This window comes from Crocodylus siamensis, chromosome 1, assembly GCF_052110815.1.
Source record: "Crocodylus siamensis isolate JL-2025a chromosome 1, ASM5211081v1, whole genome shotgun sequence".
NCBI lineage: Eukaryota > Metazoa > Chordata > Crocodylia > Crocodylidae > Crocodylus > Crocodylus siamensis.
This window is the reverse complement of record NC_143395.1, coordinates 404,875,347-404,896,608: the sequence shown is the minus strand read 5'-3', so window position 1 is coordinate 404,896,608 and position 21,262 is coordinate 404,875,347. Positions and strand designations below refer to the sequence as shown.

Genomic DNA, 21,262 nt, shown 5'->3' with positions numbered 1-21,262 from the left:
TGTAATGACAGAGCAACTGAGGGATCTCTCTAGAGGCATGAATCTGAGTCTTGGTTTAGACTCTACTGAAAGATGCCTTCCTCTGATCCAGCACTAAATGACTATTTGGCCATTCAGACTGGGGAGCCAAAGATGGTGAGATAGGTGATGGTGATACTCACCTCACTACCCTGCTTGCCACTGCTAGAAACTGGTGGGCATTAACCCTGGTAGCCTGAGGCACCATGCATGTGGAATTGGCTGCTGTATGTGCAGTCAGCTGAGAATGAACTGTTGTGAGGGAATTTCCAGTTGCATATCACTGCCTTCTGAGACTCTATATTTAACTTATCAATAGGGTGAGGGCTGTTTTCTGGGAACTGATTTATCATAGAAAATTAAGTTTGGAAGGGACCCCAGGATGTCATCTAGTCCAACCCACCTGCAGGACCATCTCCAACTAGATCATTCCAGCCAGGGCATCGTCAAGCCAGGCCTTAAAAATCTCAAAGGATGGAGCTCCACCACCTCTCTAGGTAACTGTTTCAGTGCTTCACCCTCCCAGTGAGAAAGTTTTTCCTAACACCCAACCTAAACTTCCCTTGCTGCAACTTGAGACCATTGTCCTTGTTCTGTCATCTGCCACCACTGAGAACAGTCCAGCTCCATCCTCTTTGGAACCCCCCTGCAGGTAGTTGAAGCCTGCTACCGAATCTCCCCTCAATCTTCTCTGTGGCAGACAAAATAAGCCCAGTTCCATCATCCTCTTGTCATAAGTCATGTCCCCAAGTCCCCTAACCATTTTCATTGCCTTCCAGTGGACTTTCTCCAACTCGTCCACATCCTTTCTATAGTGGGAGGCCCAAAACTGGACACAGTACTCCAGATATGGCCTCATCAGTACAGAATAGAGGGGAGTAATTACTTCCCTCAACCTGCTGTCGATGCTCCTACTAATGCCTTCTTGGCAACGAGGGCATGCTCTTGACTCATATCCAGCTTACTGTCCACTGTAACTCCCAAGCCCTTTTCTGCAGAACTGCTGCTTATCCAGTCAGTCCCCAGGCTGTAGTAATGCATATGGTCTTAAGTATAGGACTTTGCACTTGTCCTTCTTGAAGCCTATGAAGTTTCTTTTGGCTCAATCCTCCAATTTGTTTCAGTCACTCTGAATCCTAGCCCTACCCTCCAGGATATCTACCCTTCTCCACAGCTTGGTGTCATCTGCATACTCGCTGAGGGTGCACTGCATCCCATCTTCTAGATAGTTAATGAAGATATTGAACAAAATTGGCCCCAGGACCTGGGGCACTCCGCTTGATGCTGGTTGCCAACTAGACCTCAAGCCATTGATCACTACCTATTTAGCCCAAAAATCCAGCTAGCTTTCTATTCACCTTACAATCCATTCATCCAACTCATACTTCCTTAGCTTGCTTGCAAGAATGCTGTGGGAGATGATATCAATAGCTAAAGTCAAGGTATATCACATCCAGTGCTTTCCCCACATCCACAGAGCCAGTCATGTCATCATAGAAGGCGATCAGGTTGGTCAGGCATGACTTGCCCTGGCTGGATCCATGGTGACTGTTCCTGATCACTGTCTTCTTCTCCAAGTGCTTAGAAGTGGATTTCTTGGGAACCTGCATGATGTTTCTTCCAGGGACTGGCTGGTCTGAAGTCCCTTAGATCCTCCTGTTTTTTGTTTTTTGTTTTTTTTTTAAATGAGCACTATATTTGTTCTTTTCCAATTTTCTGGGACCTCCCCCAGTCGCCATGAGTTTTCAAAGTTAAAGAACAGTGGTTCTGCCATCACATCAGCCAACCCCCTCAGATGCATTACATCTGGCCCCAAGGACTTGTACACATCCAGCTTTTCTAAAGAGTCCCTAATTTCTTCTTTCACCACTAAGGGTTGCTCACTTCCTCCCCAAACTGTGCTGCCTGATGCAGTAGTCTGGGACCTGACCTTGCCCATGAAGCCTGAGGTGGAATAGGCATTGAGCACTTCAGTCTTTTCCTCCTCGTCAGGCACTAGGTTGCCTCCCCCTTTCAGTAAGGGACCCAAGCTTTCCCTGACCTTCCTTTTATTGCTAACATATGTGTAGAAACCCTTGTTAACTTTCATGTCCCTTGCTAGCTGCAACTCCAGTTGCAATTTGGCCTTCCTGATTTCATCCCTGCATGCCCAAGCAATATTCTTATACTCCTCCCTAGTCATCTGTTCAGGTTTCCACTTCTTGTAAGCTTCCTTCTTGTGTTTAAGCTCATTGGAGAGTTCTTTGCTAAGCCTAGCTGATTGCCTGCCATTTTTGCGAGTCTTTCTGCTCATCAGGGTCTTCCTGCACATCATTTTTCCAGAGCCCTCAGTAAGCTTTCTTTAACATACAACTAGCTTTCCTATACTCCTTTTCTCCCTGCACTGGGATCCCAAGGGATCCTGCCCCTCAGTTACCTGAGTGAGTCAGAGTCTGCTTTTCTGAAGTCCAGGGTCCTTTACTCTGCTCTTCTCTTTTCTTCCTTTTGTCAGGATCCTGAACTCAATCATATTGTGATTACTGCTGCCCAAGTTGCCATCCACTTTTACATCCCTCACCCTCTTTGTGAGCAGCAGGTTATGAACAGCACCTCCCTTAGTTCATCTCTCTAATACTTGCACCAGGAAGTTGTCTCTAGTACTCTCCAAAACCTTCCTAGATTGCCTGGGCACTGCTGTATTGCCCTCCTACAATGTTAGGGTGATGGAAGTTCCCCATGAGAACCAGGGCCTGTGATCTGGGAACTTCCACTAGTTATCTGAAAAAGTCTCATCTACCTCCATCTCCTGGTCTGGTGGCCTATAGCAGATCCCCCACCACAACATCACCCTTGCTGCTCTCCCCTCTAACCTTAACCCAGAGACTTTCAACAGGCCCATTTCAAACTTCATATCAGAGCTCTGAGCAATCATACAGCTCTTTTACAGAAAGTGCAACTCCTCCTTTTCTCCCCTGCCTAATCATCCTGAACACTTTGTACCCATCCGTGATAGTGCTCCAGTCCTGTGAGCTCCCACCAAGTCCTTTATTTCAATCACACCATAGCTCCATGACTGTCCAAGGACTTCCAATTTTTCCTGCTTGTTCCCCAAGCTCTGTGTGTTCGTGTATAGACACCTGAGGTAACTAGTCAATTCTTCCTGAAAAATCAGGGCAATGAGAATGCCTCCCCTGTTTCCCCCTCTTTTTTGTGCTTCCTTCAGATCTCCTGCTTCTCCACTTACTTTAGGGCTTTGGTCTCCAGCCCCTAACCTATTTTAAAGCCTTATTTTATTTTAAAGCAAACATATTTTAAAGCCCTCCTGCATATGCTCTTTCCCCTCTTCATCAGGTGGATTCCATCTCTTTTTAGCAATCCTTTTTCTTGGAACAACATCCCATAGTCAAAGGGTAACAATTCTCATGCAGATCAAAGGGGGCAAGAGTGCTCAAAAGCATCCACGAATGTCTCAAAGCCAAAAAGGAGGCATATACCCAATGGAAGGGAGGGGCCATCACCAAGGAGATTTATATCTCCTTGGCTCGAGATTGCAGGGGGGCTGTTAGGAAGGCTAAGGCAGAGATGGAACTGGCACTAGCAACCTGGATCAAAGATAACAAGAAGTCCTTTTTTAAATACCTAGGGGGTAAAAAGAAGGCACCAAGTAATGTGGGGCCTCTGCAGAACATGTTTTGTAATCTTGTGGTAGCACCAGATGACAAAGGTAATCTCTTTAACAGATTCTTTGCTTCCATTTTTCTGAGCAGGGACAGGGACATCCACCACACTGGGATCTCGGATCCCAGGGGAGGCGCAGCCAGGCCCAGGGTTAGTAAGGACCTAGTCAGGGAACTTCTGGAGGGGCTAGACATGTTCAAATCAGCAGGTCCTGATTGAGGAGTGCTCCCCACCCCAGAGTGCTTAGGGAATTGGTAGAGGTCATTGCAGGACCCCTGGCGTGGCTTTATGAGCACTAGTGGTGCTCTGGTGAGGTGCCTGATAACTGGAAAAGGGCCAATGTGGTCCCAACGTTCAAAAAAGGGAGGAAAGAGGACCCAAGAAACTATAGGCCCATTAGTCTTACCTTGGTCCTGAGGAAGCTCTTTGAGAAAATTATCCAGGAGCATATCTGCAAGGGGCCAGCAGGGGAGATTATGTTTAGAGGCAATCAACATGGGTTCATTAGAGGCAGGTCCTGTCAGACCAACCTGGTGGCCTTCTATGACCAGGTCACAAAAGCCTTGGATGCAGGTGTCACAGTGGACATAGTCTTTCTGGACTTTAGGAAGGCCTTTGACACTATCTCTTACCCAATTCTCATTAAAAAATTAGGTGACCATGGTGTCGATGCCTACACAGTCAGATTGGTCACAAATTGGCTGGAGGGCCGCACCCAGAGAGTGGTGGTGGACGGGTCATTTTCGACATGGAGAGATGTGGGCATTGCGGTCCCCCAGGGCTCGGTCCTAGGGCCTGCACTGTCCAATATCTTCATTGGTGATTTGGACAAGGGGGTGAAAAGCACCTTGTTCAAGTTTGAAGATGACACTAAGATGTGGGGAGAAGTGGGCATGCTATAAGAGAGAGACAGCCTACAACTAGATCTGGACAGGTTACAGAGGTGGGCAGATGAGAGTAGGATAGGTTTCAATATGTATAAGTGCAAGGTGTTGCACCTAGGGAGGAAAACAAGCAGCAGACCTACAGGCTGGAGAACTCCCTTCTTGTCAGCACAGAGGCAGAAGAGGATCTTGGAGTCATTACTTATTCCAAGATGAACATGGGCGGCCAATGTGGGGACGCTGTCAGGAAGGCTAACCGCACCTTGTCATGAATCTATAGATGAATCACGAGCAGATTCAAGGAGGTGATCCTCCCCCTCTATGTGACATTGGTCAGGCTGCAGTTGAAGTACTGTGTCCAGTTCTGGGCGCCGCTCTTCAGGAGGGATGTGGACAGCGTCGAGAGGATCCAGAGGAGGCCACTCACATGATCGGGGGCAGCAAAGCAGGCCCTACAAGGAGAGGCTACGGGACCTGAACCTGTTCAGCCTCCACAAAAGCAGACTGAGAGGGGATCTGGTGGTGACCTATAAACTTGCCAAGGGGGACCAGCAGGCAATGGGAGAGTCCCTGTTCCCCTGAGCACTACTGGGGGTAACAAGGAACAACAGCCATAAGTTGACTGATAGTAGATTCAGGCTAGATATCAGGAGACGCTACATCACTGTCAGGGTGGCTAGGAGCTGGAACCAACTTCCAGGGGAAGTGGTGCTCACACTTACCCTGGGGGTCTTTAAAAGGAGACTAGACAGCCACCTAGATGGAGTCATTTGACCCCAGCATCCTTTCCTGCCCATGGCAGGGGGTTGGACTTGATGATCTGCTTAGGTCCCTTCCGACCCTACCAACTATGAAACTATGAAACTAAGCGGAATCACTGTTGGCGACATGTGCAGCCATGAGTTGATCTGCAGGATGCATTTGCTCCTACCCAGGCCCTTCCTCTTGACTGGAAGAATCAAGGAGGACACCATCTGTTCCCCTATCTCCTTCACCCAGAGTCCTGTAGTCACTTGTGATCTACTCAGGGTCACCCTTGGCAGCATCACTGGTGCCCACATGGATGAGCAGAATGGGGGTCAGACAAGTCTCAAATTGTTCCAAAATATCTCAAATCCAGGCAAGCAGCAACCGTTTTTAGTCAACTTTAATGTAAATTTTAGTCTAAACTTCAGTCAACAGCCACTATCCACCCCCTTTTAATTTAATCAAGTCTTCAGCACAAAACTAATGCTGGTCACTGAGTAGAGGAAAGATAGAGTAATATTTTTTTGAGTGAGCCACAGAATTCAAATCTCGGGCAACACAATTTGCTAAAGGCCTAAAATCAAACCCTTTCAGGGGTGGAGTTGGTGTATTTACAGGGAGGCAGAGAATCAAGACTTTTATCTGATGGAGATAGCATAAGAAAGACTTATTCCAATCAGCTTTTTATGTGTGTCGCTTTGTGGAGCAGTCACTACCAGAGACATGCCTTTTTTTTCTAGCAGCAGAGGCATAGATTGCTGCAATATCAAACATAAGGGCATTTGAAGGAGACTAGTATATGTTTTGCAGCACTGAAGGGAAGTTTTTGTGCCAGAATACAAAATTCATCTCTCTCTCTCTCTTTTTAATTCATATTTATTACTAAAGCTTATGTAAAAACAAGGCCAGACGGAAAGGCATATTCTTTACTAGCTGTAAAATTTGGTCATAAATATGATCATAAAACATTACAGCTCAATGCACCCTTTAGCTATGTTAGAAAAGCATTTTTAAGAGCTCTTTTTCAATACCGAACTAAAGAACAAGGGGTAGATGCCATTCAGAATGCTGTCACAGAAATCTGTGGTTGGTTTTGGATGCACACTTACCAGTTTCAGCAACAGGAAAAGCAGTGGTGATGCGTAGGGAGTGCACAGGGATGCACATGCACCCCCTGGGAGCACTGGTGCACCCCCTGTCTGGCTGTGCTCCCTTTTTAGGCAATGGGCAGACGGCAGGCAGATGTGCCAGTGACCCCCTTTGAGCTCCGGCTGGAGAGCAGGGCCGCCAGCAAAAGCAGCCACACCACTTCCAGAAGTGGCCGTGGGACTTCTGGAAGCAGCACGACTGCTTTTTGGTGAGTGAGATTGGCTGCGGGCCGCCCCCCGCCATCAGTGAGATCGGCCACCAGGGGACTCCCCCAGTCGCTGACTGGCTCTGAGGGCCACTCTGATTAAAGTGCCCGCAGCATCTTGTGTGTTCAGTTCCCTGCACTTCAAAATGGAAGCAGGGGCACTTTAACTAAAGCTCATTCAACGAGCTTTAGTTAAATCACCCCCACCATCATTTTAAAGCGGCACTAAATGTATTAGCATACCACAATATGGAGTGCAGTAATTAGCATGTTCTAGCAGACTCGATTAATCAAATCTGCTTCAATGTGCTGCACTTACAGCATGTGTTAGCAGCCTCCTCACAGGTCTGCAGGCACCCCTTGTGTAGATTCCCTGCAGGGGTTAATTTTGGGTGATTTCACCCTCATCCCATGCAGTTCTGCAGAGCTGGGCTGGTGGCTTCATGGCTGATCACTGGCCCAACCCCTTTCCTGGGGCTGTCACAGAGAAGAAACAGAAAACCTCTGTCTCCTCCATGTGCAACTAAGCAGGGGGTGGGGAGGGAGAAGGGCACCTGCCCCTGCCCTGCTGTATGTGCCCCCAGCTACACTTGCTGGGGTCCTGGGAGGAGCTGTGCCATCTGCATGGGGGGGGCACTCTCTTCCACCCCCCATGTCAGCATCTTGACTCATGGCATTTTGTTAAAGCACCATAGCTGGCAGGCTTCCCCAACAGGCTGCCTGAACTTCTGTATGCAGCCGCCGGGGCCAGACAAGGTCCCAGCAAGCATCCGCTGAAGAACACACCGCGATGCGTATACAGCTATTATGACCAGGTTGAAAAACAACCTACTTTTTCCCTTTGAAATTAATACAGCTGAATGGGAAATCATTTTGGGTTTGTTTTTTTTATCCTGCAAAGTGTTTTGAGGTATTGAAGCAGGGACTTCAACCTGCATCTGTCACTTCTCTAATGAGGTATCCTAAACACCAGACTACAGAGCCAGTCTCTGGCCCACCTATCCATGCAGAGTGGAATACTCCAACAGGAGAGTTTGAGTTGTAACCTTGGGGCTTTGGCACCCACCTTGGATATGGGAAAAACCAGAGCAAGGACTCGAATATAGGATACACACCTTCCTGGTGAGCGTGCAAACTAGGAGAGAGGCAACAAGGCTCTCCCCACTAGTCCTCCTTTCTGAGAATCTTTCCCTACTCAAAATTTACTCAAAACCGATACATTCTTGTAACGAGTTTGGGGTTCCAATATTTTCCAACAGAAAAAAAAAACATGTAAAAAAATTTCCCAACTCTTTCTATAGATGAATATTGCTTTATAATCTGTGTATAATATAACAAGATACTTTGGTCATGAATGTATTAAAACCATCCAGCTGTCCTAAACAGCAAGAGAAATATTTAGTCTAGCATTATCTGTATATTGCTGCACGCTAAAAACCAAATTCTGCCTGGCTTTTCTGCATATAGAAAAACACAGGCATGCAATATCATTACCTTTTCCTCTTTCTTCCATACCTCATTGATTTGATTCACCCTCCTGTTATATTTTGTCATGGACCAAAACTGTAAGTTCATTGGGGTAGGAACTACTTTTTTCCTATTTGTTTGTATAAGGCTTAACACAAGTCCTTGATCCCTGGTTAGTATTTTTAGGCATTACTGTACTACAAATACGTATAGAAACATAGAAAATTAGGGTTGGAAGGGACTTTGGGAGATCATCTAGTCCAACCCCCTGCTCAAACCAGCAGCAGCCCCAACTAGATAATTCCAGCCAGAGTTTTGTCACACCAGACCTTAAAACCCCCCAGGTTGGAGATTCTTCTGCCTCTCTAGGGAACTTGTTCCAGTGCTTCACCACCCTCCTAGTGGGAACATTTTTCCAAATATCCAACCTAAACCTCCCTTGCTGCAATTTGAGATCATTGCTCCTTCTTCTGTCACCTGTCATCACTGCGAACAGCCCAGCTCCATCCTCTTTGGGACCACACTTCAAGTAGTTAAAGGCTGCTATCAAATTCCCCATCCTGTCTTCTGCAGATTAAATAAGCACAGGTCCCTCAGCCTCTCTTCATAAGTCACATGCCCCAGCCCCCTCACCATTTTCATTGTCCTCCACTAGAATCTCTCCAGCTTGTCCACATTCTTTCTATAGTAGGGTCCCAAAACTCGACATAATAGTCCAGATATGGTCTCAACAGTGCAGAATAGAAGAAAATAATTACTTCCTTCAATCTGCTGGCAACAATCCTATCAATGCAGCCCAGTATGCCATTGGCCTTCCTGAAAACAAGGGCACACTGTTGATTTATATCCAGCTTATTGACCACCATAATCCCCTGCAAAGCTGATTCTAAACCAGTTAGTCCCCAGGCTGTAGCAGCCCATGGGATTCTTCCACCTTAAGTGCAGGACTTTGAACTTGCCCTTGTTGAACCTCATGAGATTTCTTTTGGCTCAATCCTCCGATTTGTCTAGGTCACTCTGAATCCTAGCCCTACCCTCCAGTGTATCTACTACACCCCCCAGCTTGGTGTCATCTGTGGACTTGCTGAAGGTACAATCCATCTTGTCTTCCAGATCGTTAATGAAGATATTGGACAAAACTGGGCTCAGGACCAACCCCAGGGGCACTTCTCTTGATACCACCTGCCAACTAGACATTGATCCACTGAGCCTGACAATACAGCCAGCTTTCTACCCACTTTACAGTCCATTCACCCAACCCATACCTCCTCAGCTTGCTTGCAAGAATGCTGTGGGAGACCATATCCAAAGCCTTGCTAAAGTCAAGGAAAAACCTTGTTAAAGTCAAGCATTTGAATAATGCTATTACTGTTAGGTAGCTGGGAAAGAAACTGTGAATATAAACAGTGTGGCCATACACTGAAGACTTAAAAATCTGCTGAATTGCTATTGCCCTGCATGGAACCTCAGGCATGTGTTCCAGGGCAAGGAGAGCATGGTCCCTGTGCTTTAGCACAGACTATCTGGGGCTTAACTCTCTTTGGATCATTCCTCCTTTTGGCAAGAGCAATCTCCACACCTGGCTAGAATTCAGATAGAAAATGCTGCTGTTTCAATTAATTTGCACCTGTTTTGGAGAAAAACAAATCACCTGGGATATAACCCCATTAAAGTTGTTTTCTAATGACTTAACTCCTGCCTACTTTGGGAAGGCCTAAATTTGAATCTGCCTAGTTTGAAATCAAAGTTAGATCTAAACCCAGAGCCAGGCTGCTTTCTAGATTCAGTGGCTTGAGAGAAAAGTCTTCCTCTAGTCTATGCCAGGCCTTTAGAAACCAGATTGAATCATGACACAAATGGCAGCCTCGGTTCAAATTTGGACCCAAACTTAATCCAAAAAGTGCTAGTATTTAGTTTTGTATAGCATATTTTCCAAGTCATATGTTGCGTATTTCCCTTGAGAGTTTATTTCTCCCAGGTGCAGCATTTACACATACACCCTGGACAGTAGCACACAGTACCGGGCTGAAGTAGCCCCAGGATGTCCGGGGTGTCAGCCTGCCAGCCTAGGGCTGCTCCACCCTGACTCAACTTGCTGCGGAGGGGCTGGCTGGGGCACAAGGGTGCTACATGCAGCACCCTTGTGCCCCAGCCAGCTCTGGTCACTGTCTATATGTACATTTCAGCACACCAAAAGATGCCACTGAAGGACAGTGCTATCCTACAGCAGAGTTAATTCATTTACTGCACCCTAATATGGGCACACATATAGATGATGACACCCTACCGTGGAGCTAATTAGTCAACTCCGCAGTAAAGTACACATATAGATGCATCTTGTAACTGCATTTAATATATTAACATAACTCACTCACCTGTGAGTTCATCGTTGGGCCAGGAGCCTAGTTGGCATGCTTTGCAGGTGTATTCATCAGAGACATACTCATTCTCTTTACAAGGGGTACAAGTCCAACAGCAACTGACTTCTCCTTTACGGATCACCTGAGACAAATAGTTAACAGTTCAGTTACATGAAGGTTTAAAAACAAAACAACTTTCCTTAATGCTGCCAAAGTTTCCTCTGATATTGAAAATCCTCTTTGTGAACCCTAGCTGCAGTGTCCTCTTTTGTATATAGTGGACTTCTGAACTTTATAGGTCTGTTGACCTACTTTAGACATAGGGGGCTGCACAGGCAGCCTCCCAGTTCTGATGGGAAAATCTTGCCAGTTTGGGGTATGGTGACCAGTTCCCTGGGAGCCATGCTGACAAACTGACACACGGCCTTGGAGCACATTAATGGTCAAGTATCACCTCTCCCTAACTTGAGGATGGAGCCTCAAGGCCAAGGAAAGTCCTGGTGGGAGTGCAGTTTGGGAAATCTCGTTGGTGACCCCAGAAGGAGTCTGAGCTCAGAGTAATAGTAATCGAGTTTGTGTCTGTGACAACTGGCAATAGTGTCACACAACAGAGATCAAAGCTCCTCTTTGCTCACTAATCTGTTTCTTTCGCAACTTGTGTCCTGTCACTGCCGTTGCACAGAATCGTATTAATTACTCTTCATACTTACCTTTTGCTTTGTATCTTCTCTGAGTTTGTTTAATATAGTCCAGTTGTTGAATGGTGAATGAGAGTCTGTGGCTTGTCTTGGTGGTAGCTAATTAATATTCCGCTCCCTGGAGTGGGGCTGCAGACTAATAGTTAGCATTAGCACAGGCCCCCACCAATCAAAGAGAGTGCTTGCATAATTAGTTTAACTGAGTTCTCGCTCTCAACACCTTTTACTCACTGTTTCTACTAGAGATGGACTTGCTTTTTTTGAGGGAATCCCTTTTAATCTTGCCATTGTAAAGTCTTCTGTTTTGACTTGGGTGATCAATAATAGACTGTGAGGATTTGCTGTCTAGGTAATAGGCAGGGAAGTGCAAGTGGGGTGGGAGTGAAATCTTAAAATTTCAAGGTGTCAGCTGGGGGGGAGGTTGTTGTTGTTTCTGGTCTTGGGGTTGTCTGTCTGTTATGATTAGCTGCTCTGAGCCTTTGGGGATAGAGTGGGATATAAATCTAAATAACAACAGTAGCAACAAATACTTGCACCGTGACGAGGAGACATTCAGAGAAATGAGCATTCAGGATACTTTGCAGCCAACTCGTAGGCTGATGTACATTAAGATAAATGGCTTAGCTTACAAACAAATGTCTAAAGATCAAAATCTCTTCAATAATTTTCAAGCAGAAGGGGGATGATATTATTCATGACAGATCATTCATCCAGCTCTGGTCCATATCTGATAGGGAAAAATGAGGACGCAGCTTTGCTTCCCTAAAGATTTGATACACTGGGCCATGGTAGTACAGTATTCAGTAGTCTGAGACAAACTACAGTTTATGAACATCAAATTTGATGCCTCTTCCAAAATTATTCAGATCAGATACATTTTAATTAACATTTAACAGTGAGAAAGTGTTTCCACTGCAACATCAGGACTGGTTTTCAGAACTACTGCTTCACCACACTACATACTTCTGCAGCCTGATAAGCAGGTATGAACTTTTCAAAATCCGGATCTATCTTGGGCACTGAACACATCCGTGTTCCATGCCAAGGGTGATGAGAAGGCCTTTTCCTTTCTGAAGTAAAGTATTCTCAGTCTCTGCTCATTACATTTAAAATCCTTCTAAAAACAAACACTACCAATTATAGCAGGGAAAGTAGGCTGATTGTATAGGTTTTCTGGGATGAATTTAGAATTTTTTTTTCATAGCCAAATGTCATGGATTGGAATTTTAATAAAATGCAAAGGAACATAATCGGCAAGCGTATTATACTGCTGTCGTATGATGCTGCAGTGAAGAAATCTGGAAAATAAATCTTTAGTAGATTTGTTTAGGTTTCCAAAGATAGACATTTTTTTCCATTAGGTTCTTGAAGGAAAAAAAAAAAGTCACCTGAAGAATCAAATATATAGGCGAATTCACAGATATTTTTCTTTGGTTGTGAGGTTTGTGAGTGGAAATGGCATATCTATGACATGGGTATATCCGAGATTTTTAAATTTGGTTTCATTTGGAGTTGAAATACAAAGCTGAAATTACGACTTTTTTATGGAATAGATATTCTGAAACGTTGCAATGCAGAAATATTACAATGTACGTTATATAAAAAAAATTAAACAAAATGAGACCATAAGATAGAGATGCCAATGTTTTTGCCTAATTAACTTTTTGTGAAAACATCAAGGTCAAAACATTTGGACATTAAAAAAAAAAAAAATCGCCCAAACAGCTGTGTTTCAACAAAAAGTTTTAATTTGGATGAAACTGAAAGAAAACTGCTTCCTTGACCGTGTTTCAATCCGGCCCCAGCCAGGACGACTTCTGGAGGTCCCAGGACCAGCTGTGTTTATGCAGCACTCCATTCAGCTGCCGCTCTGTTCTTTCCCTTTTTCTTTAACACCTAACAGTTGTTAGCTGCAGTGGTTTGCCCAGGAAACCACCCAAATGATCCAGCCCCGCTTAACTGAAATACACCCTCATTTTCACCGGCAGTTTTTATGACCTTTGTCCACTCTCCTCATTGCTCTTGTGATTCTTCAAGCTTCTGTTTAATAGCTTTTTGCCTCCAGAATAATTCAGGCATACAGAATAAGGCTACATTTGATTTGTGTGAGGTCCTTCAGCAAGGGAAATGTTGAAATACGCTGAAAAATGGGACACTGATACCATGTGAGCTGTCAGCTTCCCTGGATGCATCTACATGTACTATTTAGATGATGTGATAAACTCTAGTGCAGTTTGCACTAGTGTTAGTTGCTTCATGGTGCAGTGTCTACACGTATGCCCAGGACTGCAGCACTTTGAGCTGGGGGGGAGGAGCCCTGGGCTGACAGGGGATTAGCGGAGTGAGCCCCGGGCTCTGGGTGGTGGAGGGGCTGGCTGGGGCTTAGGGTGCTACAGTGCAGGGCTAGGTTGCAGCTAATCCCTGTACTTTAGCACCCTCATGCCCCAGTCAGTCTCTGTCACCATCTACACATGCATTTCAGCAGAGTTAAGTAACTGTCCCTGGAGTTAAGTATTGTCCCCACCATACTATCTTACAGCAGACTTAATTAATTTACTTTGCTCTAACACCAGCACATGTGTATATGGTGATGCTTTACTGAGGAGTTAAATAGTCAACTCCCCAGTAAAGCACATGTGTACAGCATGCCTTGGGTGACATCCTGGTTTAATTGAATTCAGTGACAAAACTTCATTGGAACTACGATCTCTGTCCCATCTTCATGCAGGGGCTACTGCCTGTGCAAGAACATGTGGGATTTACAGTCAAATACGGAACAAAAGAAGGAAGATCACTAAAAGGATCTGCCCTACATTTGGCTTTATTCATATGCTTCTGAACTAGGGCAAGAGCAGAGCTGGAAAAAAACTTTGTAATGTCCCTTAATCCATACAAAACAGCATCCCTTAATCCAAATGCTCCTGAAAATTGGGCACAATTCAGACTCAAAATCTGTGGCCTGGGTTCCACTCTAGTAACAGGATACTTTCACTATGTGTGTTACTTATTCTGAAATCAGATCATTAAGCTTAATCAACATAAATGCTTATCCCTGCACACTACAGGCCTGATTCAGATCACATGCTGCTGTTATCTCTTTGGACTACAGTGAGTACATCCTGATTAACTCCTGATGCTTTTCACTTCAACTGTGAGCAAAGTCATGTCTAAACCCCTATGCTGTTCATGAGGACTTGTCAGAATTCATGGCTGAATCTTTTCATTCACACTGAGTCTCAGTCTCCTAACTCACAGATTATAACAGTTTGTAAACTGCAGGCTGCTAATGGAAAAAGGAAGGGGATGTTTCATAGTTTCATAGTTTCTAGGGTTGGAAGGGACCTGAGCAGATCATCTAGTCCGACTCCCTGCCATGGCAGGAAAGAGCACTGGGGTCAAACGACCCCAGCAAGATGAGCATCTAACCTCCTCTTAAACACCCCCAGGGTAGGAGCCTGCACCACTTCTCTTGGAAGTTGGCTCCAGATCCTAGCCACCCTGACCGTGAAGTAATGTCTCCTGATATCTAACCTAAACCTACCCTCTGCCAGCTTGTGACTGTTATTCCTGGTCACTCCTGGTAGCGCTCGGGGGAACAGTGACTTCCCCAATGCCTGCTGATCCCCCCTGACTAGTTTATAACAGGCCACAAGATCCCCCCTCAGCCTTCTCTTGTGGAGGCTGAACAGGTTCAGGTCCCGTAGACTCTCCTCATAGGGCCTGCCCTGTTGTCTCCTGATCATACGAGTGGCCCTCCTCTGGACCCTCTCCATGCTATCGACATCCCTCTTGAAGTGCGGTGCCCAGAACTGGAAGCAGTACTCCAGCTGCGGCCTGACCAGTGCCGCATAGAGGGGGAGGATCACCTCCCTGGACCTGCTCGAGGTGCATCTGTGGATGCATGACAAGGTGCGGTTGGCCTTCCTGACTGCCTCCCCACACTGCCGGCCCATGTTCATCTTGGAGTCAATGATGACCCCCAGATCCCTTTCCGCCTCCATGCTGACAAGAGGGGAGTTCCCTAACCTGTAGGTATGGTGCCGGTTGTTCCTCCCGAGGTGCATCACCTTGCACTTGACTGTGTTGAAACCCATCCTTTTCTCTTCCGCCCACCCTTGTAACCTGTCTGGGTCTGATTGTAGCCTGTTGCATCCTTCCAATGTGCCCACGTCCCCCCACATCTTAGTGTCATCAGCAAATTTGAACAGGGTGCTTTTTACCCCCTCATCCAAATCACTGATGAAGATGTTGAACAGTGCGGGCCCGAGGACCGAGCCCTGGAGAACCCCACTGCCCATGTCCTTCCAGGTTGAGAAGGACCCATCCACTACCACCCTCTGGGTGCGGCCCTCCAGCCAGTTGGCGACCCATTTGATTATGTGGGTGTCTACACCACAGCCCCCCAGTTTCTTAATGAGAACAGGGTGAGAGTCGGTGTCAAAAGCCTTCCGGAAGTCCAGGAAGATTATATCCACTGCTACCCCTGCATCTAATGATCTGGTGATCTGATCGTAAGAGGCCACCAGGTTGGTCTGACAGGACCTGCAACTGATGAACATGCAGTCCCCTGCTGGCCCCTCCTGGATGTGTGCCAGCATAATTTTCTCGAACAGCTTGCCTAGGATCAAGGTAAGACTAACCGGCCTATAGTTTCCCGGGTCCTCCTTCCTGCCTTTTTTGAAGATGGGAACCACGTTGGCCCTCTTCCAGTCCTCCGGTACCTCACCAGAGCACCACGAGTGCTCGTAAAGCCGTGCCAGGGGACTTGCAATGACCTCGGCCAGTTCCTTTAGAACTCTAGGGTGGAGATCATCCGGACCGGCTGACTTAAATACGTCCAACCCCTCCATAATCTCCCTAACTAAATCCTCACTAACCCGTGGCCCAGGTGTGCCTCCCCCGGGGCCCGAGGGGGCCCCAGCAGGGAGGTGGCTGTTCTGGTTCCTTCTTAGGAAGACGGAGGCAAAGAAATCATTAAACATGTTATCTTCGCCGTCTGGTGTGACGACCAAGTTACCCATGTTGTCCTGCAAGGGCCCCACATTACCCGGGACCTTCTTTTTACCCCATACGTATTTAAAAAAGGACTTCTTATTGTCCTTAATGTAGGAAGCTAGTCCCAGTTCCATCTCTGCCTTGGCCTTCCTAACTGCCCCCCTACATCCCCGAGCAACTACAGAATAGTTCTTCCTGGTGATGAACTTCTTTCCATTGGGTGTAAACCTCCTTTTTAGCAAGGAGACATTCCCGGATGCTTTTGGTGAGCCATGGAGGCTTGTGTGCTCTCCTGCTCCCTTTGATCCTCATTGGGATTACCTTCCTTTGGGCTTGGAGCATCGTCTCCTTAAGGAACAACCACTCTCCTTGGACACCTGGCTCCCCTCCCCTCCGGGACCTCAGCGCTTCTCCAACTATCCTCCTTAGATCATTGAAGTTTGCCCTCCTAAAATCTAGGGCTGCTGCCTTACTGCATGCCTTTGCTGCCTTGCGCTGGATGGTGAAATGTTCTTAAAGCAAAGCAAAATATGATTATTAAGGAGCATGGTAAGAATTGAACAACTGTAACATCCAAACCAGAAACTACGGGCTCTTAAAAAGTTAGGCTGGGGTGCCTGTATTTGGGCTCCTAAATCTGCATTTTAGCTTATTACAATCAGGGATTAGGACCCCCTTGTTCTAGGTGCTGTATAAACCTTTCCTTTTTCCAGAGCAGTGGTTTTTAGTCTTTTTTCATTTGTATATCCCTAAAAAATTTCAAATAGAGTTGAGGACCACTTTTAATCGTAAGTATGGGTATTCACATATTTTTAATTGAACATAGTCATCTTTTGTGGACCCCTTAGACGTAGCATGCAGACTCCAGGAGTCCACGAACCACAGGTTAAAAAGCACTATTCTAGAGAGACAGACTGGGTATGTCTACATGTTCATTAACGTGCAGTGGTTACTGTGCATTTTGTTTAATACTTGTATAATTCAGTACTAAATAAATGAGCAGTGACCAGAGTTCAGTAGCACTGGTGAAGAACTTTTACGTGATGCTACTGCACAGTAGCCTAATACTACTGCACAGTAGTATATTGGCACTGTTTGTGCTGTGATGTGCTACTGCACAGTATTATTAGGCTACTGCACTGTTAGCCCCTCATGTAGATGCACTCACTGTGTCCCAGAGATTTTACAACCTAAATTGAACAAAAGGAGTCAGCAGAGGGATACTGGCAGTAGTGGAAGGCAATAAAAAGTAATGTGACCATTACAATAAAGGTAATAAGCACATATATAACTCTGTAGGGGGGGTTTTAGGTGCCAAAGGACTTCAGAAATATAACTTACATTTTGATGTTAACCTTCTGGGCAACATTTCAAGGCTATACAAATTATACACAATCAAATACAGAATACTTTACCTTTATCTGGCCTTTTTCACATGGTTCACTGCAGACCGATCTGATGATAATATTTTTCTCAGACCATATTTCGTCATCATCCATTTTCAGTTCCCCATTGTCCCAGCTTCCAACATTGATATAGTCAAAGTAATCTTTCCCCATCTTCTTAAAATTCATGATCTCATACCTTTTGAAACAAAAAGGGAAGATACAGATGTGTGGGGGCTAAAATCACTAAACATTTCAAGTTAACTCAATCAACTTAAAATGCCAAAATAAATAACACAATGAAAGAATAAAAAAATATTTCCGGTCTCCATCTATTCTGTTTTCTATCAGGTATGTGTACACTGCATGCTTACTGTGCCAGCAATACCTTCAAACATGCTATTCTGCTCTTTGTGGCCTACCTCCTGAACCAGAAGCATAGCAGCTGCAATTGTGTGGTGCTGTGATTGTGTGGGCAAGGTGAACGATACTGACTCTCAGCAGTGAAATACTGAGAAAAGCAGCAAAAACCCCACACCTCTCTGCAGCTTACGGAAGGCTGAAAGGAGATGCCTCTCTGCACTCAGGATTCACCGCCCAGACTTCTTTCCTGAAAGGAGATGCATCCCATTTTTCACCTCGCAGGAGAGCACCCTAACCAACAGGCTAACAGTCTGTGATGGTGGTTGGAAGACAAGTGGAATAGTCTCAAACTGATGGTTAGGGCACACACTTGGGCCTGATGAGATTATGACTAGGCTCTCGATCTTCCTGTTTCATACAAGATGCATGAGGAGAAAGAGGTGGAGAAAGTGGAGGCAGTTTCTGGATCTGAATTAATTTTAGGAAAGAGTTCAACCAGAAAGGTAGAGGCAACCACAGAACTGGAAAGACTTCAAAACAATGAGGCTCTTCAAAGATTGATGTGCATATTAATGCAGCTAATCAAATCTACTCCACAACCCTATTCATCCCAGTTAAATTTTCCTCTCAAATTGCTGTCTGAGGGCAACAGAGATGGGTCCAGGATGACTAGCAGTAGAAGACCTTTGTCATAAAAGTACCAGTGGGACCCATAGCTAGCCTTCTTAGATTATGGTGATGCTTCTTATAAAGCTGCTTTGCAAGGACTGAGAGTTCAGAGATGTGTGGGGAAAGGAACAAACTGTAGTGCCAACATTCAACATAATTCTGGCACCAAGGACAGGTAACCTGTAAATCATTACCAAAAAACAAAACAAAACAACTATAAAGGCATTGCATTAAAATGAACAGAAGGGAACGTCTGAAAAATGATACTTATCAACAGCCCCCTACATTTTTTATTTCCCAAAAGTCCTACTGTGAGAATAGAACTAGTGGACTAATAACACCTAGTCTTAATTAGTCCTGTGTTGTTTTAGGTGGTCAGTAGCTACTGCTCCCCTGAAACTATCTGGAGACTGTTAGTTGCTTCAGAGACCAGATGGCATGGTAGGTTTCCACTATTGCTCAGTTTACAGTCCAAAGCACTTGTTGCACAACCAGTTGCAGAACACAAGGCCTGGCACTACTGGTCACTGTAATTGTAGCTGGGATCTAGCTTGAACATCAACATGCTCTTTAACTGGCTTTTTAATTCCTTCTTCAGAGTTTTCATAACTCTCTGATGGCTTTCCTTCTGTGAACGAGTGATAAGTCCTTCCATATCAATTTACTTTCTCCAAGTCCTTCTATTCCATACTAGATAAATATGTGCAAGTCTTCCAAAACGCTATCTACGTGCTCAAAATTAAATGCATGCTGAAGGACTTTGCTGGACTGGGGAAGAGTGCTCAGCAGGTAACTTTTGTTATTTAGTATTGTGAGTTCCCTGGGGCGGAGAAGATTATTGTTATTTATCTGTCATGTGACTGGAACATAGCAACAACACAAATTTAGATCAGCCATGAAGATTTAAGTCTCATTAGCCAACTAACTAAGAAAGATTGGTTGTTCTCATGTAGAACAGATTTAGAAATGTATCCACTTAAACACTTTATAATATCACTTTATACACTTAAACACTTATAATATCACTATACTTACATGCTAAAAAGAAATCTTAATGCACTAGTAATAGTACATCATGGGTGCTTACACAAGTTACATTTTTTTTGCTTGTTTGGACCCGTGAAAGTATTTTACAGCTGTGACATAACACATGTGCATGGTTGCAGAGTGCTTTTAAAATGGCTGAAAACACAAAAAATTAACCCTCATCAAATCAGCCATTAACTGAAGGTGCTATAGAACAGAGTGCCTTAGGGAACTTGTGTTCCCTTGAGGGTTAATTTTTAGTGCGCTTTGTAGAAATTGTTCTGAATTGCAGCTGAGAGCTGCACTTCTGTCTGCACCTCTATTTCACAAGTGAAAGCTGTATTAAGGGTTGCTTTTTAGCATGCCCACAACACAACACAAAATAGGACACTATTTTGAGATAGGCCCTTGTAATGCCAATTACCTTAAAAATTGAAAGCATCTTAGAAAGAGAGAGCTGTCTTCTTTCTTAGGACTACATATACTAGTGAAAAGGTAAAAGTGACAGAATATAGCAGCCAACTACTGCATGTTCCATGTGAAAGAAGTGGTTACCAGAAACAATGCATTCAGCTTCTACAATGACACAATCATTACATGCTAGGGATGCAGCTTTTTGAAAAAAAAGAGGAAAGGATGAGTTTTTACAATGTAACCTTGCACCTTTCTCCTATTATTGCAAACAACAGTCACATTTCTGCTGAAGCTAGACGCTAGGAAACAGTTCTTCAACAAGACAAACTGGAAGCTGCAAAATAAAGGTAGATGTTGCTGACAAATGTTCTTCATCTTTGGAAAGAAATAATTGTCCAACCTTAATATTTTGAGCAAGTGAACTCCATTCTTCATGGAAGCAGAAAGATTAGACAATTTTAGTCCATATGTTTTAAGAAACCATAATTTGAGACCTTTTTCTGCATGTGATCCATTAGTTTGTGCACTGCAAATTCTATTATATACAGCAGACACTGAGAGAGTGCTTCCTGAAAGCCACAGTGCCTCACTAAGCTAGGTACTCAGTCAATCTGGATGCCTTGCTATGCTAAGTGAGAATTTTGTTCAGGACACCATATCCTATTGTTGCCTGTCAAACTATTCCCCATGAGTTTCAATTCCTTGACCCTTTTTCTTTTAAAAAATATCAGAAAATTTCATGCTTTATATTAAATTAAAATAGCATACGTCTTTTACAGGAATTAGGTAAAACTCAAAGTTTGTGAAAATGAAGGCTATATTTGCAACTATGTAGATTGCAACTTGTGGGTCACAATGGTTTCTTTAACTATGGGAACCTATACACATGGTGGAACTCTTCTCTTATGTGTGCTAATTAGCACACTTTGGAGCAGACTCAATTAATCAAGTCTACTGCAAGTTTGCTGGAGCATGCTAGTTAGCACGCTTCAGCAGCCTCCATGTCACATGTATTCAGTGTCCCTGCATTTCAGAATGGTGAAGGAGGTTCTTTAACTGAAGGTCATCGAATGAACTTTAATTAAAGTGCCCCCACCATCATTTTGAAGCACCGGACACTGAATACATGTGACACTGTGGTCACAACCATCTGAAAGCCACTCTAATTAAACCACCCTCACCCTCCACCCTGGAGCATGTGTATAGACACCCAATGTGAAAAGCA

At 44.8% G+C, this 21,262-nt stretch overlaps 1 protein-coding gene across 3 annotated transcripts in view; it reads right to left on the bottom strand.

Moving 5' to 3' along the window:
* GRM5 (glutamate metabotropic receptor 5) overlaps window positions 1-21,262 on the bottom strand; it is a 402,015-nt gene that overhangs the window by 45,849 nt on the left and 334,904 nt on the right. For all 3 annotated transcript variants that reach the window (XR_016439649.1, XM_090030602.1, XM_090030604.1), the window contains exons 5-6: window positions 17,596-17,764; window positions 10,503-10,629 (exon numbers count right to left, since the gene is read on the bottom strand). Coding sequence is in view for 2 of the 3 variants with exons in the window: in XM_090030602.1 (XP_089886728.1) it covers window positions 10,503-10,629; window positions 17,596-17,764 (296 nt within the window). In the remaining variant the exon portion in view is untranslated. The remainder of the gene's footprint in view (window positions 1-10,502; window positions 10,630-17,595; window positions 17,765-21,262) is intronic.